The sequence below is a fragment of the Gallus gallus genome, chromosome Z (assembly GCF_016699485.2).
Source record: "Gallus gallus isolate bGalGal1 chromosome Z, bGalGal1.mat.broiler.GRCg7b, whole genome shotgun sequence".
Taxonomy (NCBI): Eukaryota; Metazoa; Chordata; class Aves; order Galliformes; family Phasianidae; genus Gallus; species Gallus gallus.
Genome location: NC_052572.1, coordinates 34,510,198 through 34,527,296, shown reverse-complemented (window position 1 = coordinate 34,527,296; position 17,099 = coordinate 34,510,198). Strand labels below are relative to the sequence as shown.

The 17,099-nt window shown below is 39.7% G+C and overlaps 1 protein-coding gene across 3 annotated transcripts in view; it reads left to right on the top strand.

The window, feature by feature from the left end:
• The window catches only part of MLLT3 (MLLT3, super elongation complex subunit), a 113,934-nt gene that overhangs the window by 68,334 nt on the left and 28,501 nt on the right, over window positions 1-17,099 (top strand). For all 3 annotated transcript variants that reach the window (XM_004949130.5, XM_424818.8, XM_046905841.1), the window contains 2 exons: window positions 9,139-9,258; window positions 11,027-11,635. In XM_004949130.5, the coding sequence (XP_004949187.1) occupies window positions 9,139-9,258; window positions 11,027-11,635 (729 nt within the window). The remainder of the gene's footprint in view (window positions 1-9,138; window positions 9,259-11,026; window positions 11,636-17,099) is intronic.

The following is a 17,099-nucleotide window of genomic DNA, read 5'->3' as shown; positions in this document are numbered from 1 at the left end:
TGTTTTAACACATGATGAAATCATGAGGATCTCCCTCTTCTCTCTGCTCCCTTTTTCCTTTCAATCGTTCAGTGTCAGAATAGTTGGCTTTTACCTGGAGCCAACTTTAGATAATCCCTGCCCTCGAGCAGCATTATATCTTTAAGCTTGTACTTTTCATAACTAGATAATTGAATTTTCTTAAATGGCGTATTACTTTAGTTTCAGGCAGATAACTTAAAAGAATTCAAAGAGGCTTTCTGTCCTTTAAGCTGTGGGTTTCTGTTAACGGTATTATTACTTTCTTGAATAGAAATAGTTGTTCAGAGCAATTGTTTTTGTTGTTACTCTTAGTGCTTTCAGTACTGAATGAATTTATTCTTCACTGTAAAATGATGTGGGGTGGCAGCAGCCCAGGACCACACAAAGAAATCTGTTTATTCCATATGCCAGACAAGTATAATTGCATCTTTAGTGCTGGAGAAATGCAGTAGTAATGGGTCATTTTGCCTGGAATTCTAATAGATGATCTCAGATTTGACTAAAAGTACAATTTAAATTTTTCAGCAGCTCACTGGGGGGAAATTTTTCTACCTGTTCAAAGGCTGCTTTGTGGGGATGTTGATGAATTACCAGCTCATTAAATGAAACCACAGGTAGCTAGGTGTGGACCCTATGGGAACAGGATTATTCCAGCATTGATGGCCTCCCTGCATTAAGGAAAATAAAAAGTAGAAGACAGACAAGCTTTTTGGTAGTGCTCCATTCCCCTACAGGAGCTCTGATGTGCCTTAAAATAGTCTTAATGTGGAACAACTGTGACAGCTCATACAGTTTCTAACACAGTACCTGTGTAGAATGGTGGACTGTGATTCCTGCGTATTAGGGGTGACAGGGTGTGTGGTTTTAGAAGTTCTCAGTAATAGAAGACTTTGAGACTGTTCCTCTTGCTTTCTCTACTGAGATCTGAAAAGCAATGCTTAGTGTTCTGAAAGCAGGTTCTTGTTGTTGGCTATGTGGGTACTCCAAGATATTCATCTTGTTGGTAGATAACAGTGCTGTCTTTGGCAAGTCAGTTTTTATAGGGCAACCTGAGAATCAGTTGTAAGTAGGTTTATGTACAGGTATTATGGTTTCATATTGTTTACTGGAAAAGGGTCCACGAAAAATGGCTCACAGTTTAATATAGAATGGCTTAGGTTGGAAGGGACTTTTAAAGATCATCTAGTTCCTACCTCCCTGCCATACATGGGGACAACTTCTGCTAGATCAGGTTGCCTAAAGCCCCATCCAACCTGACCTCCCTAGAGCCTTCTCTTCTCCAGGCTGAACAACTCCGATTCTTCAGCTTTTCCTCATACAAGAGGTGCTTCAGCCCTCTGATCATATTCTGGCTATCCTCTGGACCTGCTGCAACAGCTCTGCATCTTTCTTGTGTTGGACGCCCCAGAGCTGGATGGCTGCAAGTTGGGCCCCGCGAGGACAGAGCAGAGAGAGAAAATATTGGTCACTATTCTCTTGAAGCAACCCAGTGTATGACTGGCTCTCTAGGTAACAAGCCTGCGCAGCCAGCTCATGTTTAGTTCTTCTCCCAGAAGTACCCCCTGAGTCCTGTGCAGGGCTGCTCTTAATGAACTAATCACACAGCTTGTATTCATTCTTGGGAATGCCCCATCTGAGCTGCAGGACCTTGCACTGGCCTTGAACTTTGTTAGGTATATGTGGGCCTGCTTTTTTGACCTGTCACGGTCCCTCTGAATGGTGTCTCTTCCTTCTGTTGTATTTTTATACTACTTGGCTCAGTGTTATTCACAAACTTATTAAGCTTGCACTCCATTCCATTGTCCACATCACTGGCAAAGATGTTAAACAGTACTGGTCCCTGTACAGACCCCAGAGAGACATGACTTGTCACTGGTCTGCATGTGGACATTAAGTTGTTGACTGCCAGCCTCTGGATACAGCCATCCAGGCAATTCCTTATACACTGAATAGTGAATCCATCACTATCAGTTCAGAGACATGGATGTTGTGTGGGTCCACGTCAAAGGCCTTAGAGAAGTACTGGCCTTTGTACAGAAGTTCTTTTTGCCCTGGACACTGAAGTAGTTACTCTGTCATAGAAGGCCACTAGATTTTCATATATCTTCATTAATGATCCGGCTGATGGAATTGAAAGCGTCGTGATCAAGTTTACTGATTACACGTAACTGGATGGACACGTCAGAAGTGAGAACTATCTCCCAGAGTGACTGGGACAAGCTGAACACCAGTCAGTAATGCACTGCTGTAGTAACAGGCAAATTCGATCCTATGCTGCACTAGCAGCAGCATTGCTAGCAGAGATATGGTCACTCCGCTGTACTCAGTACTTGCCAGGTTTACATGGAGTACTGTGTACACTTCTAGTTCCCACAATTTGAAAAGGACGTGGGCAGACTGGAGAGGGCCTGGTAAAGGGTTGTGATGATTGTAAGGCTGAAGAACCTGTCCTATGAGGAAAGACTGAAGAATTTAGGTCTTTTTAATACAGAGAGCCTTGTCAAAAGTAGCTACAAAGAGTACAGAGGTCTCTCTCTCCACGAGGGAGCCACATGGAGAAGACAAGGTACAAGTTGCAATGGGAGAAGTTTTGTCTTGATATAACTTTTTTACAGGGAGAACAATCACTGTGTAATACTGGAACAACTCACTCAGGGACATGATTGAACTGGCTGCTAGATAATCTTGTTCAGGCTCCCTTTCCCCATGGAAGGTTGGACCTGATGATCTCTTGAGGTCCTCTCCAGCATGAACTCTTCTCTGACTCTGTGATTATGTAGAGTTAACTGGTAGTGCACAGTTGTTCCCTGATCCCTTATGTTGTTCAGTGGCACATGGAACTTCTACATAAATTAAATGCATGACAGCCTTTCTTTCCATGGTATTCAGTTTTCTGAGAAGGAAATTAGAATAAGTTTAGAGGGTGCTTGCAGTTCAAGTATTATAGAGACTGGTCGCTTCAGGTGTATGAATAAGGTAGGATCATTCCTACTCAAAACCTACTGGCTTGATTTTGTTGTTGGGAGGATATATTTTGTCTCTGCCTGGGAAGCTGTCTTTTATTTAAAGCAAGTAGTGGACAAAGGTGTTAGTTACAAACTCAACATCTACAGGCTAGTCGAGGCTGTTTGAACTAGAGGCCAGAAAGTATTGCCAGCAGATTAGGTTTTAATACTTATGTATATAGTGCTTCATAACATACAGTTGTACATAGGGAAAAATAATATAGTTGTTCTCTAGCATTGGACTGGTAAGAAAAATGTTTAAAAATAAATACCTAATGCCATCTTCTGTGTCTGCCTGTGAGGTCAACGAGTGTAAAAGACAGCTTATTTCTCTTGTGTATTTGCTGTTATGTGGTGGGAGTTAGTTACTATACTAGACAATAGCAACACAGTGTTAATGTGATATTTGTATACTGTGGTAATTTATATATCTGGCAATAGTATTGCCTTGTTTTGATATTTTTTTTTCTTGGATACATTATTAGGATGAGATCTTGTTGAACTTAATTTTTTTTTTAAGTTCTCTTCCTAACCTAAATTAAAACTTTTGTATAGAATGGCTTACTGAAGGTGGTGTAGGAAACCACCCAGTTATAGTGAAATAATAATAGTCAGTTCTTTCACAGAGATGGTGGGATGGAGTGTGTCTCATTTCAACTCTGACTTGTATTATTAATGAGCTGTCTGTTAACTGCATTAACTGTCTTTGGTGACACTGGAGGAGACAATGGGGCAGGACAGGGAATAACATCAATGGACATGTATTTTCTCTTGTTTTTGCTCAGTTATGTCTAGCAGTTATTTCATTAAGCAGTACTGCTGTTGTTTTTTTTATCTTTGTCTTCACCAGCATCCTCTGACACGGAGCTATCACCTCCATATACACTAGATCTGAGACTGATTTTCTTGAGAGTTGGCGTCACCCTCTAACTTTCTATGTGTGTTATGAAATAGATAATCTACTACTTTTTGTTCTCTCCCTTGAAATGTTCCATTCTAACTCTCATGTTCTTCTGAAGAGTGCAGGGGCCTCCCTGAGAAATAGTTACCTGTATATCATCTATGAGCTTGCTGAGAATTCCCTACGGGTCATTAATGAAAACATTAAGCATTTTTTAATCACGTGTTGACTGAGTCCAGAGGGATACCAGTAGTCACTGGCCTCCAGCTGGTCTTCACACGTCAGCAGGACCATTTGAGTTCAGCAGTCCAGCTAATTCTCCACACATCTCATCTTCTTTTTATCCAGTCCATATCTCATAGATCTGGCTGTAAGAAGGTTGTGGCAGTTTGCACAAACCTTTGCTTAAAATCAAGGTATACAACAGCTGTTGCTTTCCCCACATCCACAAAACGAGCCACAGATAACAGTCACTTCAGTTGTGTTAGTTGGGCAGGAGTGAGGTATGTGTGGAAGAAAGGACAGAGAGAAAAGAGTTATTTCCTACTTCTCACTAGCGACTCATGTTCAGCCACATCTTGGGAAGCAGGACCTTGATACTTGTAGCAGTTATGTGGGAGGAGAAACATTTTCATAATGAGAGACCTCCCTCTCCTTCCTCTTTTCTCACTTTTATTTATGAGTGTAACATCTTGTAGCACGTGAGGAAATTGTCTGCTCAGAGGGTGGTGAGGCACTGGCATAGGTTGCCCTGGGCAGCTGTGGATGTGCCATCATCTGTGGAGATGTTCACGGCCAGGTTGGATGGGACCCTGTGCAACCTGAGCTGGTGGGTGGCAGCCCTGCCAATGGCAATGGAATTGGAACTGGGTGGTCTTTAAATATTCCTTCCACTCCAAAACATTCTATGATTTTGTTTTCTTTTTTGGAAGATGCATGATTAAATAGTGGAGCACATTGCCACACATTTCAGATCCAGGACATAAATATGAATGAATAAAAAGCAATGAGATGACAGCATAACAGTTTGTATAATGAACTAGCATGAGGCTTGTTAAAAACAACAGTGTGGATTCAGCCTCTGGTGGAGGAATTCCGTGAACTGGTATTTGCTGAAAGGAATCCTGAAAGGAGGTAGGAATAACACTGCAGTTTGTCCTGTACTTGTATATTTCCTCAGACTGTTCCTGTTGACCACATCAAAGACATGCTGTGAGCTTAGCTAGACCTTTGCTCTGCTTGAGTATGGTCAGTATTAAGCTAAATCTCTCAGGCAGTAGCAAGGCTATAACTACAACTTCATGCTTTACGTAGTGATGAATTCATGGCGTGATTACATGGCTGTTTAAACTTACTCATTCAAAGCTAGGCTATTGCCTCTATCATCTCACCTTGCTTCACTAACACCTTTACTGGTATCTGTTCTCACCAGTTTGTCTGATCCTACTGAGCTGATGACCTGTACAGAGCAGAGCAGTAACTTGCGTAATGATTGAGAAGAGAAATTAATGCGTTTGCTGTCTTACGTCTCCAAACTAATTGTAGAGTATGGCAGCACCAGCCCTGGCTGGTCTTGCATTCCTGGCTTCAGCACTGGCTATGGCATCCTTCTAGGGTAAACTCTTCTCTGCAATTCTAAACTGGCAGGGGATTTACAGTGCAGAAAGGAGAAACTGAGTAAAAAAAACCCTCTATTTAGAGTGGATGTAATGGAGACTTCTTACTTTTCTTTTGATGACCTTGCATTCTTGATGCAGTTATCTTGCTGTTATAGGCTCTCATCTTCTGTTCCTTTTGTGTACGTATGTACATACAAACATATGAACAGCATATTCTGTAACCTACTGTAGAAGGTACTGCAATTCTGACAGCTCAGTTATTCCACTGGTAGTGTTTAAACTCGATGTCCTAAGTTTAGCCAAAGAGGAAATGCATTTCACTGAAAAATATATATGTTTCTGGAGGCTTTTTGCTCTTTTTTGATGTTTTGTTCACTGAGATCAAACATTTCAGAAGAGTTTTCAAAAAACTGTATGTATAGAACTATGACAGATTTCCTGTAGCTGCCTGACCTCAGATGGTACTAATGTTACCTGTCCAAGCCCGGTAGATTCCTCTTTAGAGAGTCTGTTTCTAAATATATAGTCTGCATGCTGTTAATTATCCAAATAGTACTTTAATACTTGTCTAGAAACTGAGTTATCTGAGACGTCCATCTATTTTTTTTAAAATGTCAGTTTTCTAAGAATATGTATTGTACAAATAATAGAAATACAAAATATAGAAATATTTCAAAACTGAAATGTTTCATAAGTTTAAAAAGAAAATTTGTGCAATTATTGAATTTAAATTTATTCTAGTGAGTCAGAATTCTGTACTTTTGGAGGCTGCCATTTTCTTCCTACTATGGGAGAAAGATTCTTAGCAGCATTTTTTGTTTCTTTACTTTTATTTGTTAAGACAGGACAAACCCTCATCTTCCAGACTTTGTTTCTGCATAACATACGTATGCATCATTTTCTTGCATGAGTGCATGAGCAAAACTGCTTGTTTCACCAAAATGCTTGCTTTAAACTCTGTAATAACGGGTAATCTTATATCTGCTTTTGCTGAAAGATTAATTAGTCTTAATGCAAGTGGTATTTTCTGTGATGGAGTTGGTGGATTTAAAATATTGCATTAAGTTCAATTTAAAGGAGAACAATCTTATTTAACAATCCACTTGATTCGTTTTGTTAGAGAAGACAGAGAAAATGAATTTGTCTCTATCATTGTCTGTTGTACAGGCTTATGGTGTTGTCTTGGCTTCAGCTGGGATAGATAATTTTTCATTATACTGGCTGGTTTGATGCTGTGTTTTGGATTTAGAAGAAAACACACTGAGCAGTGCAGCATAGAGCCTGAGGGCATTTCAGCTTCTCATACTGTCATGCCAGCAAGGAGACTGGTGCTGGCTAAGGGGGGGGGGGGGGGGGGGTGAGCATGAGGTGCTGGAAGCAGATAGAAACAGGACAGTGGCACAAACTGGCTAAAGAAATGATCCCATAACAAATGGCATCATATTGAACTATAAACCAGGAGTTGGCCAAGGAAGATTCCACTGCTTGGACAGTAGCTAGTCATCAGTCAACAAGTGATGAACAATTGCATTGTGCGTTACTTGTTTTGTATATTATTCTTATCTATTTATTTATTTTCCCTTTTATTTCTGTCATATTAAACTGTTTTTATCTCGAGCTTTCTACCTCGTTTGTTTGTTTGTTTCCATTCTCTCCCTTGTTCCACTGTGCAAGAGTGAGCAAATGGCTGCGTGATGCTTGGCTGCCTGGTGACTTAATCCACAGTAGATATTTACATGTGGCTACACTTTTCTTATCACTGATTATTTGTTACTTCTGCCCTTCCTTGTGTTCAGCTGTGCTGAATTCGGCCAAAACCCTAGGTAAGTTGAGGTTCGATAGTATTCACGAGGCCAAAAAAGTTATTTACAGTAGCTGGTTGCTGTTGACTTTGCTGTGACTACAAGATGGATGCCGCTGTTTTCTGCCTTGTTGGTCTTAGAATTTCTGTCTCCTTCTGTGGTCAGGCTTACCAGTCTGAGAAATGAAAAAGGGAAACGGGACTAAATTTGTTATGTGCCCGGTGTGGTATGTTACTTCACAACTTGAATACATGAATAATTTTCAAAAATATTTTTTTAGTACGTGAGCCTATGGAAAAGGAAGGAACCTAAGTTTTGACTAAGGTTGCCTGCATTATCCTCCCCAGGATTCTAGTTGCAGCATGGACATATGCTCAACTTACAGGCCAAAAAAAGTAATACTTATTACCTAGGCATGCTCCTTAATATTCTCTAGGCTACCACATCTTTTGAACAATGTTGACTGCAAAAAGATTTATTTTGAGTTTATGTTTAATAAATAATTGAATAAACAAAGAAATTGAAATCCCGGCTTGAAAAAGAAGTGGATAGTAAATAATTGCCCCTCTTGACTTGTACTGACTGGAGAGTTAAAATGAAGTATACATGTGTACACCTGAGATTTGCCACTGAATGTGCTAACCGTGGGGCACTACTCTATGATTAGCTGAATTATCTGTGGTCCCTGGGGTTTATCGGTTTGTACTTAGGAGTCCTTGAAATCAAGACAGGCAGTTAGACCCTTGTTACCCTTGGTCACCAGCCTTCCAATGTACTATGCACTACGTAAAGCAGAAGCTTGAAGTTAGAAATTGAACTTCATGACAACTTTTCCTTCCTCCCTCCTTCCCATGATCAACATTACTCCTTCATTCTTGACACCTCTTTCTCCTCCACCTCCATGAGCAGTACAAAGGGTCAATCCTTAACAGTTCTCTGCTGCCCCTTCCTCTTCTAAGCTTTTGCCCTGATTCAGTGTGGGTTCTGTCTACAGACCACAGTTCTTCAAGAACTGTTCTAGTGTGGCTCTCGTGCTGTAGCCCTTCTAGGTATATCCATCTGCACTGGTGTGTGGTCTTCTCTGGGCTATGTATGAATCTCCCTGGAATGGTTCTCTCTGCAGGCTGCAGATAAATACCTGCTCTGGCATCTTTCCAATTTTGGTATTTTTACTGCAGTTTCTCACCATTTGATTTTCTCCATCTCAGCCTTAAATCTTTTCCTAGAGGCATAACTAGCTTTGCCTCCGCATTCAGCTGTGTCCTGCTGTGAGGCTGTTGGAGCTAACTGGAACTCACTCTGTCCAGTACAGGGTCTCTTTTCTGAGGTCACCCCTGCCACCACAACCTTGCCACCCTTGGCAAACACAATATTCTGTTGTATTGCTTTAGTGGAGAGTAAAGACATATGCACATACGTATTTCTGTGTGGGACATGAGTAGTTTGCAGATCTTTCTAGAGCAGGTAGGACAAACATACAAATATTGTGCCAGACATTGCCTGGGACAAGGGAAAGAAGCCCAAGTACACAGTGCCACGTAAAAAAAAATTGTATTGGAAGAAACGTTGCAGTTTTCTGAGGGTGCATTGTAGTTGTATGGAAATTGAAGGATATAATTTGTTCATTCAATAGTGGATGGCCAAGTGGTTTCATTAACTCATTCTTTGTTGAAAATAAACAAGGACACTGTTTGCTGTATGAATTTTATTTTCATCGTAAAGTGATTTGCTACTTACTCAGGTCAGATTGTTGGAAATACTTGACTTACATGCTTTCCCTCTTTTAACAGATTATGGTTATGACAGATGGCACATCATTCTCTTCAGGGCAGAGCCTTCATCTCCCCAACCTTCCTAGTAACTCCCTGTCTTTTTCTGAAGTGAAGAAGAAATCATCTCATGGGCCAAAGGTGAGACTTAGTTGGATAGAAAATATTTGAGCCAATAAGGCTTTTCCTGGGAAATAACTTGAGAAGAAAGGTCTCTCTAGGTATTTTTTAGATCATGGCTTAGTCCATTGATGTCAGTAGGTATGAACATTTCTTCAGTGTAAACTTACTGTTAGCCACATCAAAATAATGCAGAACAGGGATGTAAGTAAGAATCGGTGGTAAGTGAAGTATTGCTTTACTAGTTTTTGAACAAGCACAGGTATTTTTCTCTTTTTCCAGATGGAATACTAATTGCCTGTTGTAGTACTAGGAGATTCAGGGGATGGAAATGTGATTTCTATTTTTAATTACTGGCCTGGGAAATAAGGAAGTGCCTCACATTCATATGTTCACATGTCACCATTATATTGTTTGTTGTTTAGAAATATAATGATTTGTATTTACAACTTCGTATTTCAAAGTAATTTATCTTTCATTGCTACAGAATATTAGCAGATATTAGTATATGTATTAGTGTGTGTGTATGTATGTGTGTGTATAGATATATATATATATAGATATATATATATATATATATATATATGGAATTTTCAAAATTGACTTGTTAGAGGAGCTTGACAGTGTAAGCTTGCCAAAGAGTCTTTCTTTTGGCTTGTTGGTCACAGACCCATTCTGTTTATTTGTGATAAAAATTTAGATTACGCTGTCGAAGCATAATCTAAATTACTGTTTTGTAGTTATTTAGTTTTCAGTTGTTGGGAGAAAAAACAAATTTAAACATTTAGACAGGTCTACATGAGGAAAAAAAAATTGTTTCCATTCACTCTTATTTTCTAGGTTGATGTTTTTCCCCACCATGTTTGTGTTGTAGGTTACTGGTAGAACATTTTTACTTTCTAGTGACTGGATATGGGCTCTCCAGACATTTAGCAAGCGTTAGAGATGCTTTTAGAATTAATCCATAATGCACTGTATTTTACTTCTGAGACAATACTCTTTCGTGTCCACATCTCTCCAGTCAGTTAAGGATGATTATTTTGTTGAGGTTTGCATGATTGGTTGATGTTTCTGCCCAACATTTAAGTTTTCTGTTTTTCTCTGTCTTATAGGACCTCTGAATTGTCACCCTCTCAGAAATCTATCTCATTGTATAACTATTGAATTTTAAAACGCAATGGAATGCTCAATATAGACAACAGTAAACACAAAGAAGGAAAACCTTCTTAGTAGAAGCTTTCCATTAAACAACATTTACTACTGAGATGTTGCATGTCAAATCATGTCTGACATAGCCAGGCTGGATCCACAGTTACCATTCTGTATAAGGGATAGGCTCTGGCTAAAGATGAAGAGGGGATCATGGTGTGGTACTCAAGCTCTGCCTGAAATGTCAGTAAGAGGACATATTTTACACTAGTCCTGAAGTAATTCTGTTAACAATATGTGATTCATATGGTGATCTTTTGTTGTGATTTTTTTTTTCCCTGAAATTTAATGATCATAGTTTAGGAAATGTTAACTGATCTTTATGTTCACCTTAAAATGTTTCTTGAAGGCCATATCTGATTCTTAAGAGATAAAAACTAACCTTTGTCTCACAAATACCAGCAGGCAGTAATAACTGCTCATGCTCATACTTTGTAATAGTCTCTCTATCAATACTTACATGGTCATTTACTGTTTCTTTTTTTTCACCCTGCAGTTCAGAGTTTCTGACATGAATCCCATGTCTATGTTGTTTATCTTCTCTTTTTTTTATTTAAAGTTTTGTATCTTCTTTTTGCAGGACCCAACTAAGATTCTGAACATAAATAGCAGTAGTGGCAGTACTAACAGTTTTTCGAAGCCCCACAAGTTAACAAAGGAGCACAAAGAAAAAACTTCTAAAGACTCGAAAGAACAAAAAAGTGCCTTCAAAGAACCTTCCAGGGAACACAACAAATCTTCCAAAGAATCCTCTAAGAAACCCAAAGAAAATAAACCACTGAAAGATGAAAAATTGGTTCCTAAGATGGCCTTCAAGGAGCCTAAATCCATGTCCAAGGAGCCAAAATCTGAAAACACCCCCATCCTTACCATTACAGGTGGACAGCAGCAAGAAAAGAAGACCCCTATAAAAAGGCCCTCTGTTCTGGATTCTGATGAACCTTCTGCAAAAAAGAGAAAAAAGAATGTGTCAGAGTCATTATTTAAAAGCTTTCCTAATGCTCCATCGCTAGTTCTTACTTGTTCAGCTGACAAAAAACAAACAAAGGACAGGTCTCAGCTCAAGATGGGGAGAGTCAAAATTGAAAGTGATACACTGGAAAAGAAGACATCTACTCTGCCACCATTTGATGATATTATAGACCCCAATGATTCTGACGTGGAGGAAAACATGTCTTCTAAATCTGAAGTAAGAGGTGTTTTGTTTCTTTTTATATGCGTTAAGTATTTGTTGTCTGTGTGATTGTGTGCCATATTTGTATTTTCATTTCTTTTTTCCCTTTTACTGGCAAATTGTTCAAACTGAAGGGTGTTGAATACTGGCTGTTAAAACTTATGCATATTGTGTTTGAATTGTATTTCCTAATCAAGTGTACATAATTTATAAATGTCGGCATTATGAGCATAGGGGAGATGGCTGTAAATAGTATTGCTCTTTTGATCTTGTTCTTTGTGAATTTCATGCTTTATTAAATTTTTTTTATTTTATTTTTTAGATTGAAGGGAATTGTTTTAAATACTTGTATTTTATGTGCTAAGGTTTTAGGCTCAGGCATTAGATAATTCAGTGAATTTGGGAAAAGACTGCAGTAATATAGTGTTGTTTATTTTTCTGCTAAAAAGGGCAGTTCTGTAAATGTTGCTAGTTTAATGGACAAGGAGTTCCTTGAATGGGGAGAATCTATCCAAAGTTAATAGACCTACTCAACAAGAAAGTTTTTTTAATGGAAATTTGCTTTCCTGAAAATATTTCTTCCATGCCTACTCATCTGTTTCAAGCACAATGTTCTTTTCATGATTAGGATTTAAATCATTCCCCTGGCAGGGTTCAGCTTTAGGAGCATCTTTTATAGACAGATGAGTAGAGAAGGAAAGGGATAGGAAGAGAAGGCCTGCTTGGTGTCTTCATTTGTGCTTAAGGCAGTAGGCAGGATGGAGAGAAAAATCTGACTAATTTAGGTAATTGTCCTTCTGGACAAAATACCCAGTATAACAAGTACATACTAAAACAGGCAAACAGTTGAAAGGTGGATTGGAGTTTCTGGAGTTCAAGAAGTATTTGGGTAAATGCTCTCAAGACAACAGGGTTTGAATTTTGAGTGGTGTTGTGTGGAACCAGGAGATGGACTCTGTGATCCTTGTGGGTCTTTTCCAACTTGTGATATCATGTTATTCTAGCTCATCAACCACAAGGGTTAGATACAGGTTTTTAAATTAAGGATGATGTTCTGAGAAGTTTTCAATGTAAATAAAGCTGTCAACCATCTTTAAGGTGGAAATAATTCTGACAAGCCCTTGTTTTGGACACAGTCACAGCAGTGGGCTATGCTCATTAGACTCAGGGCAGTTCATAAAACTTTGGTGCTACTATCAGTATTCAACCCTCTGAAAGGCTGCCTGATTCTCATTATGTCTTGGTGTGTTCTCAGAGCTCTGTTGAGCAGTATTTGGCCACAGATGGCTGCCGAGCTATTGTCACTGGGTAGGTGCTCTGGGAAAACAGTGCTGGTGCTCCACTGATTTCTTCAGATACAGCCCTTGCACAGTGAATTGAGGTGAGATGTGTCTTTTCAATTAACAAGCTTTAATTTCAGCTTGAAAACAAAGTGAACTCTACCTAGTTTTGAGCATTCAGACTTGAAATACTCGACAGACTTGAAATTTTGGTTTCATGAAATGGGGATCGTATAGGTTCTGTACCTCCGACCACATGTCATGGCTTTGGCTGGGACATAGTTAATTTCCTTCGCAGAGGCTCATCAGCCTTTGCTGAGCAGTGTTTATACAGAACTAAGGACTTTCCAGCGTCTCATGCTGTCCTGCCAGTGAGGAGATGGGAGTGTGCAAGTAGCTGTGAAGGGACACAGCCAGGACAGTTGGCTTCAACAGACTGAAGGGATAACCTGTACCATACCATGTAATGGTCAATACCAGCAATAAACGCTGGTGGGTAGGAGGAGGAAGGGGGGAAGACATTTGAAGCGATGGCGCTTGTCTTCCAAAGAAACTGTTACATGTAATGGGCTCTCCTTTTCTGGAAGTGGAAATTAAATATAACTGCCTGAAGGTGAGAAGTAGTGTATAAATTTCTTGTTTCACTTTTCTTGTACAGGCAGCATTTGCTTTACCTATTCTGCTGTCTTTATCTCTCTCAATCCATGAGTTCTTTCACTTCTACCTTTTTGATTCTCTCCCCCATCACACCCGGGAAGAGTGAGACTGTCTGTGAGAGGCTTAGCTGCCTGCTCTCCTCATGAGGTAGAGTCCACCTGCCAATGGCTAATCCAGCCTCTGAACCATACCTTAAAATTTAGACTTCAGTTTGCAACTAGAATAGTGTACATAGTATTGTTTGGCAGCTCCTTGAGGAAATAGTAGCAGGCACTGTCTTATGATCATAGAATCATAGAATGACTTAGATTGAAAGGGACCTCAAGGATCATCAAGGCCCAACCTGCCTGCCTCAGGCCAAGTTGCCAATCACTAGATCAGACTACCCAGAATCCCTTTAAGCCTGGTCTTAGACGCATCCAGGCATGGAGCATCCACAACCTCTTTGAGCAACCTATTCCATCACCGCACTACTTTCTCAGTAAAAAAAACTTCCCCTGACATCTAATCTGAATCTCTTCTCCTTTAGTATAAACTCATTCCCCCTTGTCATGTTGCTACCTACCCTTGTAAAAAGTTGATTTCTCTCCTGTTTATAAACTCCCTGTAAATACCGGAAGACTGCAGTGAGGTCTCCCTGCGGCTTTCTCTTTTCTGGACTGAACAAGCATAGTTCCTTCAGCCTGTGTTCATAGGAGAGGTGCTCCAGCCCAAGGATCATCTTTGTGGCCCTCCTCTGGACCCTCTCCAGCAACTCCACATTTTTCCCATGTTGGGGGCCCCACACTTGGGCAGGGAGTGAAAACATGTAGGATTTATAGTTTCATTGAGGTGTAGGAATATTAGCACAGCTCAGGTAGAAAACTCTCAAGATCATGCTTTAAAATTCAGTAACAGGATGTGTTAGTTGAAGTACACTGTCTGTTTGCTTCCTGTGTGGGACACTGCAGCAGTATGATTAAAAAAATAAAAATGAAGACATGACCTTGTTTTTCTCTCTGACCATGAAATATGGTGATACTCTCATAATATTTATGTGAACTGTAAGCCACATGAAATAAAGAAATACAAAGCTTTGAACCGAAGGGAAGTGTCTTCCAAGGCCTTGGAAGGCAGCTATCCCTTCTGAACAGTGCAATGGTTGCAGAAGGGATGCTTTGATACTTCTTTGTTTCTGTACCAATTTTAATTGGCTTGATAGGGAGAAAAAGTAGTGCAAAGCTTTCTATTTTACAAAGCACTCTGTTGCTGCAGCAACACAATGGCATCAAGATGATCAAAGAGATTGTATATGCTGATCTGCTAATTAGTGTTGCTCATCTTCTCAATCATCTGCAATTGCAGTGGTCTGAATAAAAACTCTCAAAGTTCACCATGTGTGAAGGCAGAGTTCGAAGGCACACAGGCACACAATTGTTTTATGAATTTCTGTCTCCAGCCCAATTACTTGGCACTTGAGTGGTTTTTTTTTTCTTTTTTTCTTTTTTTTTTTTTAGGGTAAGTTTAGGTTGGATATCAGGAAACACTTCTTTACAGAAAGGGTTGTCAAGCACTGGAATAGGCTCCCCAGGGAGGTGGTTGAGTCACCATTCCTGGATGCATTTAAAAACCATTTGGATGTGGTGCTCAGGGACATGGTTTAGTGGAGGGTTGTTAGGGTAGTATGGTTAGGTCGTGGTTGGACTCGATCTTTAAGGTCTTTTCTCCATCCTGAGTGATTCTATGATTCTATGGTTCTTTGATTCTTCTTGCAGTTATAACACTGTGATTAGTCATAGGGGTTTTTTGGCATGCCTAAGCCTATTGGAATACAACTCAAGTAGAAATGCATGCTTGCAAATTTTGACAGCTCGAGAGTGAGGTGTTTTCATTTTTAAGAGCAGAGTACTTTAGCCAAGCCATTTGCTCTTAGAAAAATACAAACTTCTTAGTAAGTCAGTTACAGAGCAATGAATATGTAGCAGTGATGTTATAGACTATAGGTTGTATTTAATTAACTGCTTGCATGTCCTTAAGCAGTCTTAAAGTTGCAACATGAACACCTTTTTAAAGTAATCCATAAAATGCCACTTTAGATCTGGGGTCAGATTTGTTAATTTAACTATTACAAATGTGCAAGAATATCTGGAAAATGCCTTTTGTTTTGTAAAACCTCCAGGCCCTTGTTAGCTGAAAACTCCTGCTATTAACCAGGGCTGGGAGCCAAAGAAAGATCTTTTTCAGATAACACAGTTTAGATTCATAGTAGTTGAAAATAGCTCCATGTGGTGTTTTCTTGTAGTTAAACAATGTAGTTACTGCAATCACAGGTAGGTGTTAGCAGATAAAATATTGTACACTCCAAGATATTTCCTTCCAGATTGTATTCGGAGATTAACAGTGGTTTAAGATGATCTGTTCTCCTTGCAGAAGTGTTAGACAGACAGCAGGCAGAAGCCTGAATGGCCATCAGTGCCTATGGTAATATGGCACTGTTCAGCTGCTGTATGGCGTAAGTGCCAGGCTTGAACAGGGCAAATCCCATCCTCCATCTAGAGCTAAGAAAAAGCACCAAAGTCAGCACATGGGATGGTGGAAGAAAACAACCTCCACAGCAGTGGGCACCTTCAGCCACTGTGAAATTTGGACTAACTGCTTTCCCTGGTCTTAAAACTAGCCTGCCCAGAACCCCTTCAGAAAATCTATCAGCATTTGGGGCAGTGGGACCAAGGAAAATACAGGAAAAATTCAAGTCTTTGAACACTTCTGTTTTGAGACAACTTGATACTTGGTAGTGTGTCCTTTTGGTTCAGATTTACCATGTGTTCAGCTAGGCTCTTAATCTTCAAAAAGTCAATAGTTGTTAAACATATTAGAAAATGTTTAAAGGTTTCAACCAAAAGAGAGGAGGTTTAGGTTGGACATACAGAAGCAGATTTTTACAGTATGGGTGGTGAGGCACTGGAACAGGTTGCCCAGAAATGTGGTGGATGCCCTGACCCTGGAGACACTGAAGGACAGGCTGGATGGGGTTCTGAGCACCTGATCTAACTGTAGGTGTCCCAGTTCATTGCTGGGGAGGTGGAAGAGATAACATTTAAGTGTCCCTTCCAACTCAAGAGATTGTACTGAGCCTATTTCCATTAGCTGTAGTCAAAAAGGGAAAAATGTATTTGCTTCACTTGTAGAAGTTTAAGTTCTATTAAACTGCTGTGTATCTGATGGAATGAATCACAGCAGGATAAGGAGGCAGTGAGATCAACAAGCAATGGTTCCATCATGGCAGTAAGCTGGGGTATTGAGGTTTTGTTCCTATGGTGTGTTTGGAATTCACTGGCTTACAAAAATAGTAGGGTTTTAGAAATTAAGCAGTGGAGAGAAATTATACAGATATGGCTAAAAAATCCAGGTTACAACTACAATCTTGCAAAACTTAGGAAATTTTACATTTTTGAGGCAAAGTCATGGGTATTACATTATTTTTTTCAGTTTTAGAAACTATCATATTATGACATACAAAACATGGGAATATCATCATATGTTATATTAGGCTACTGATTCAG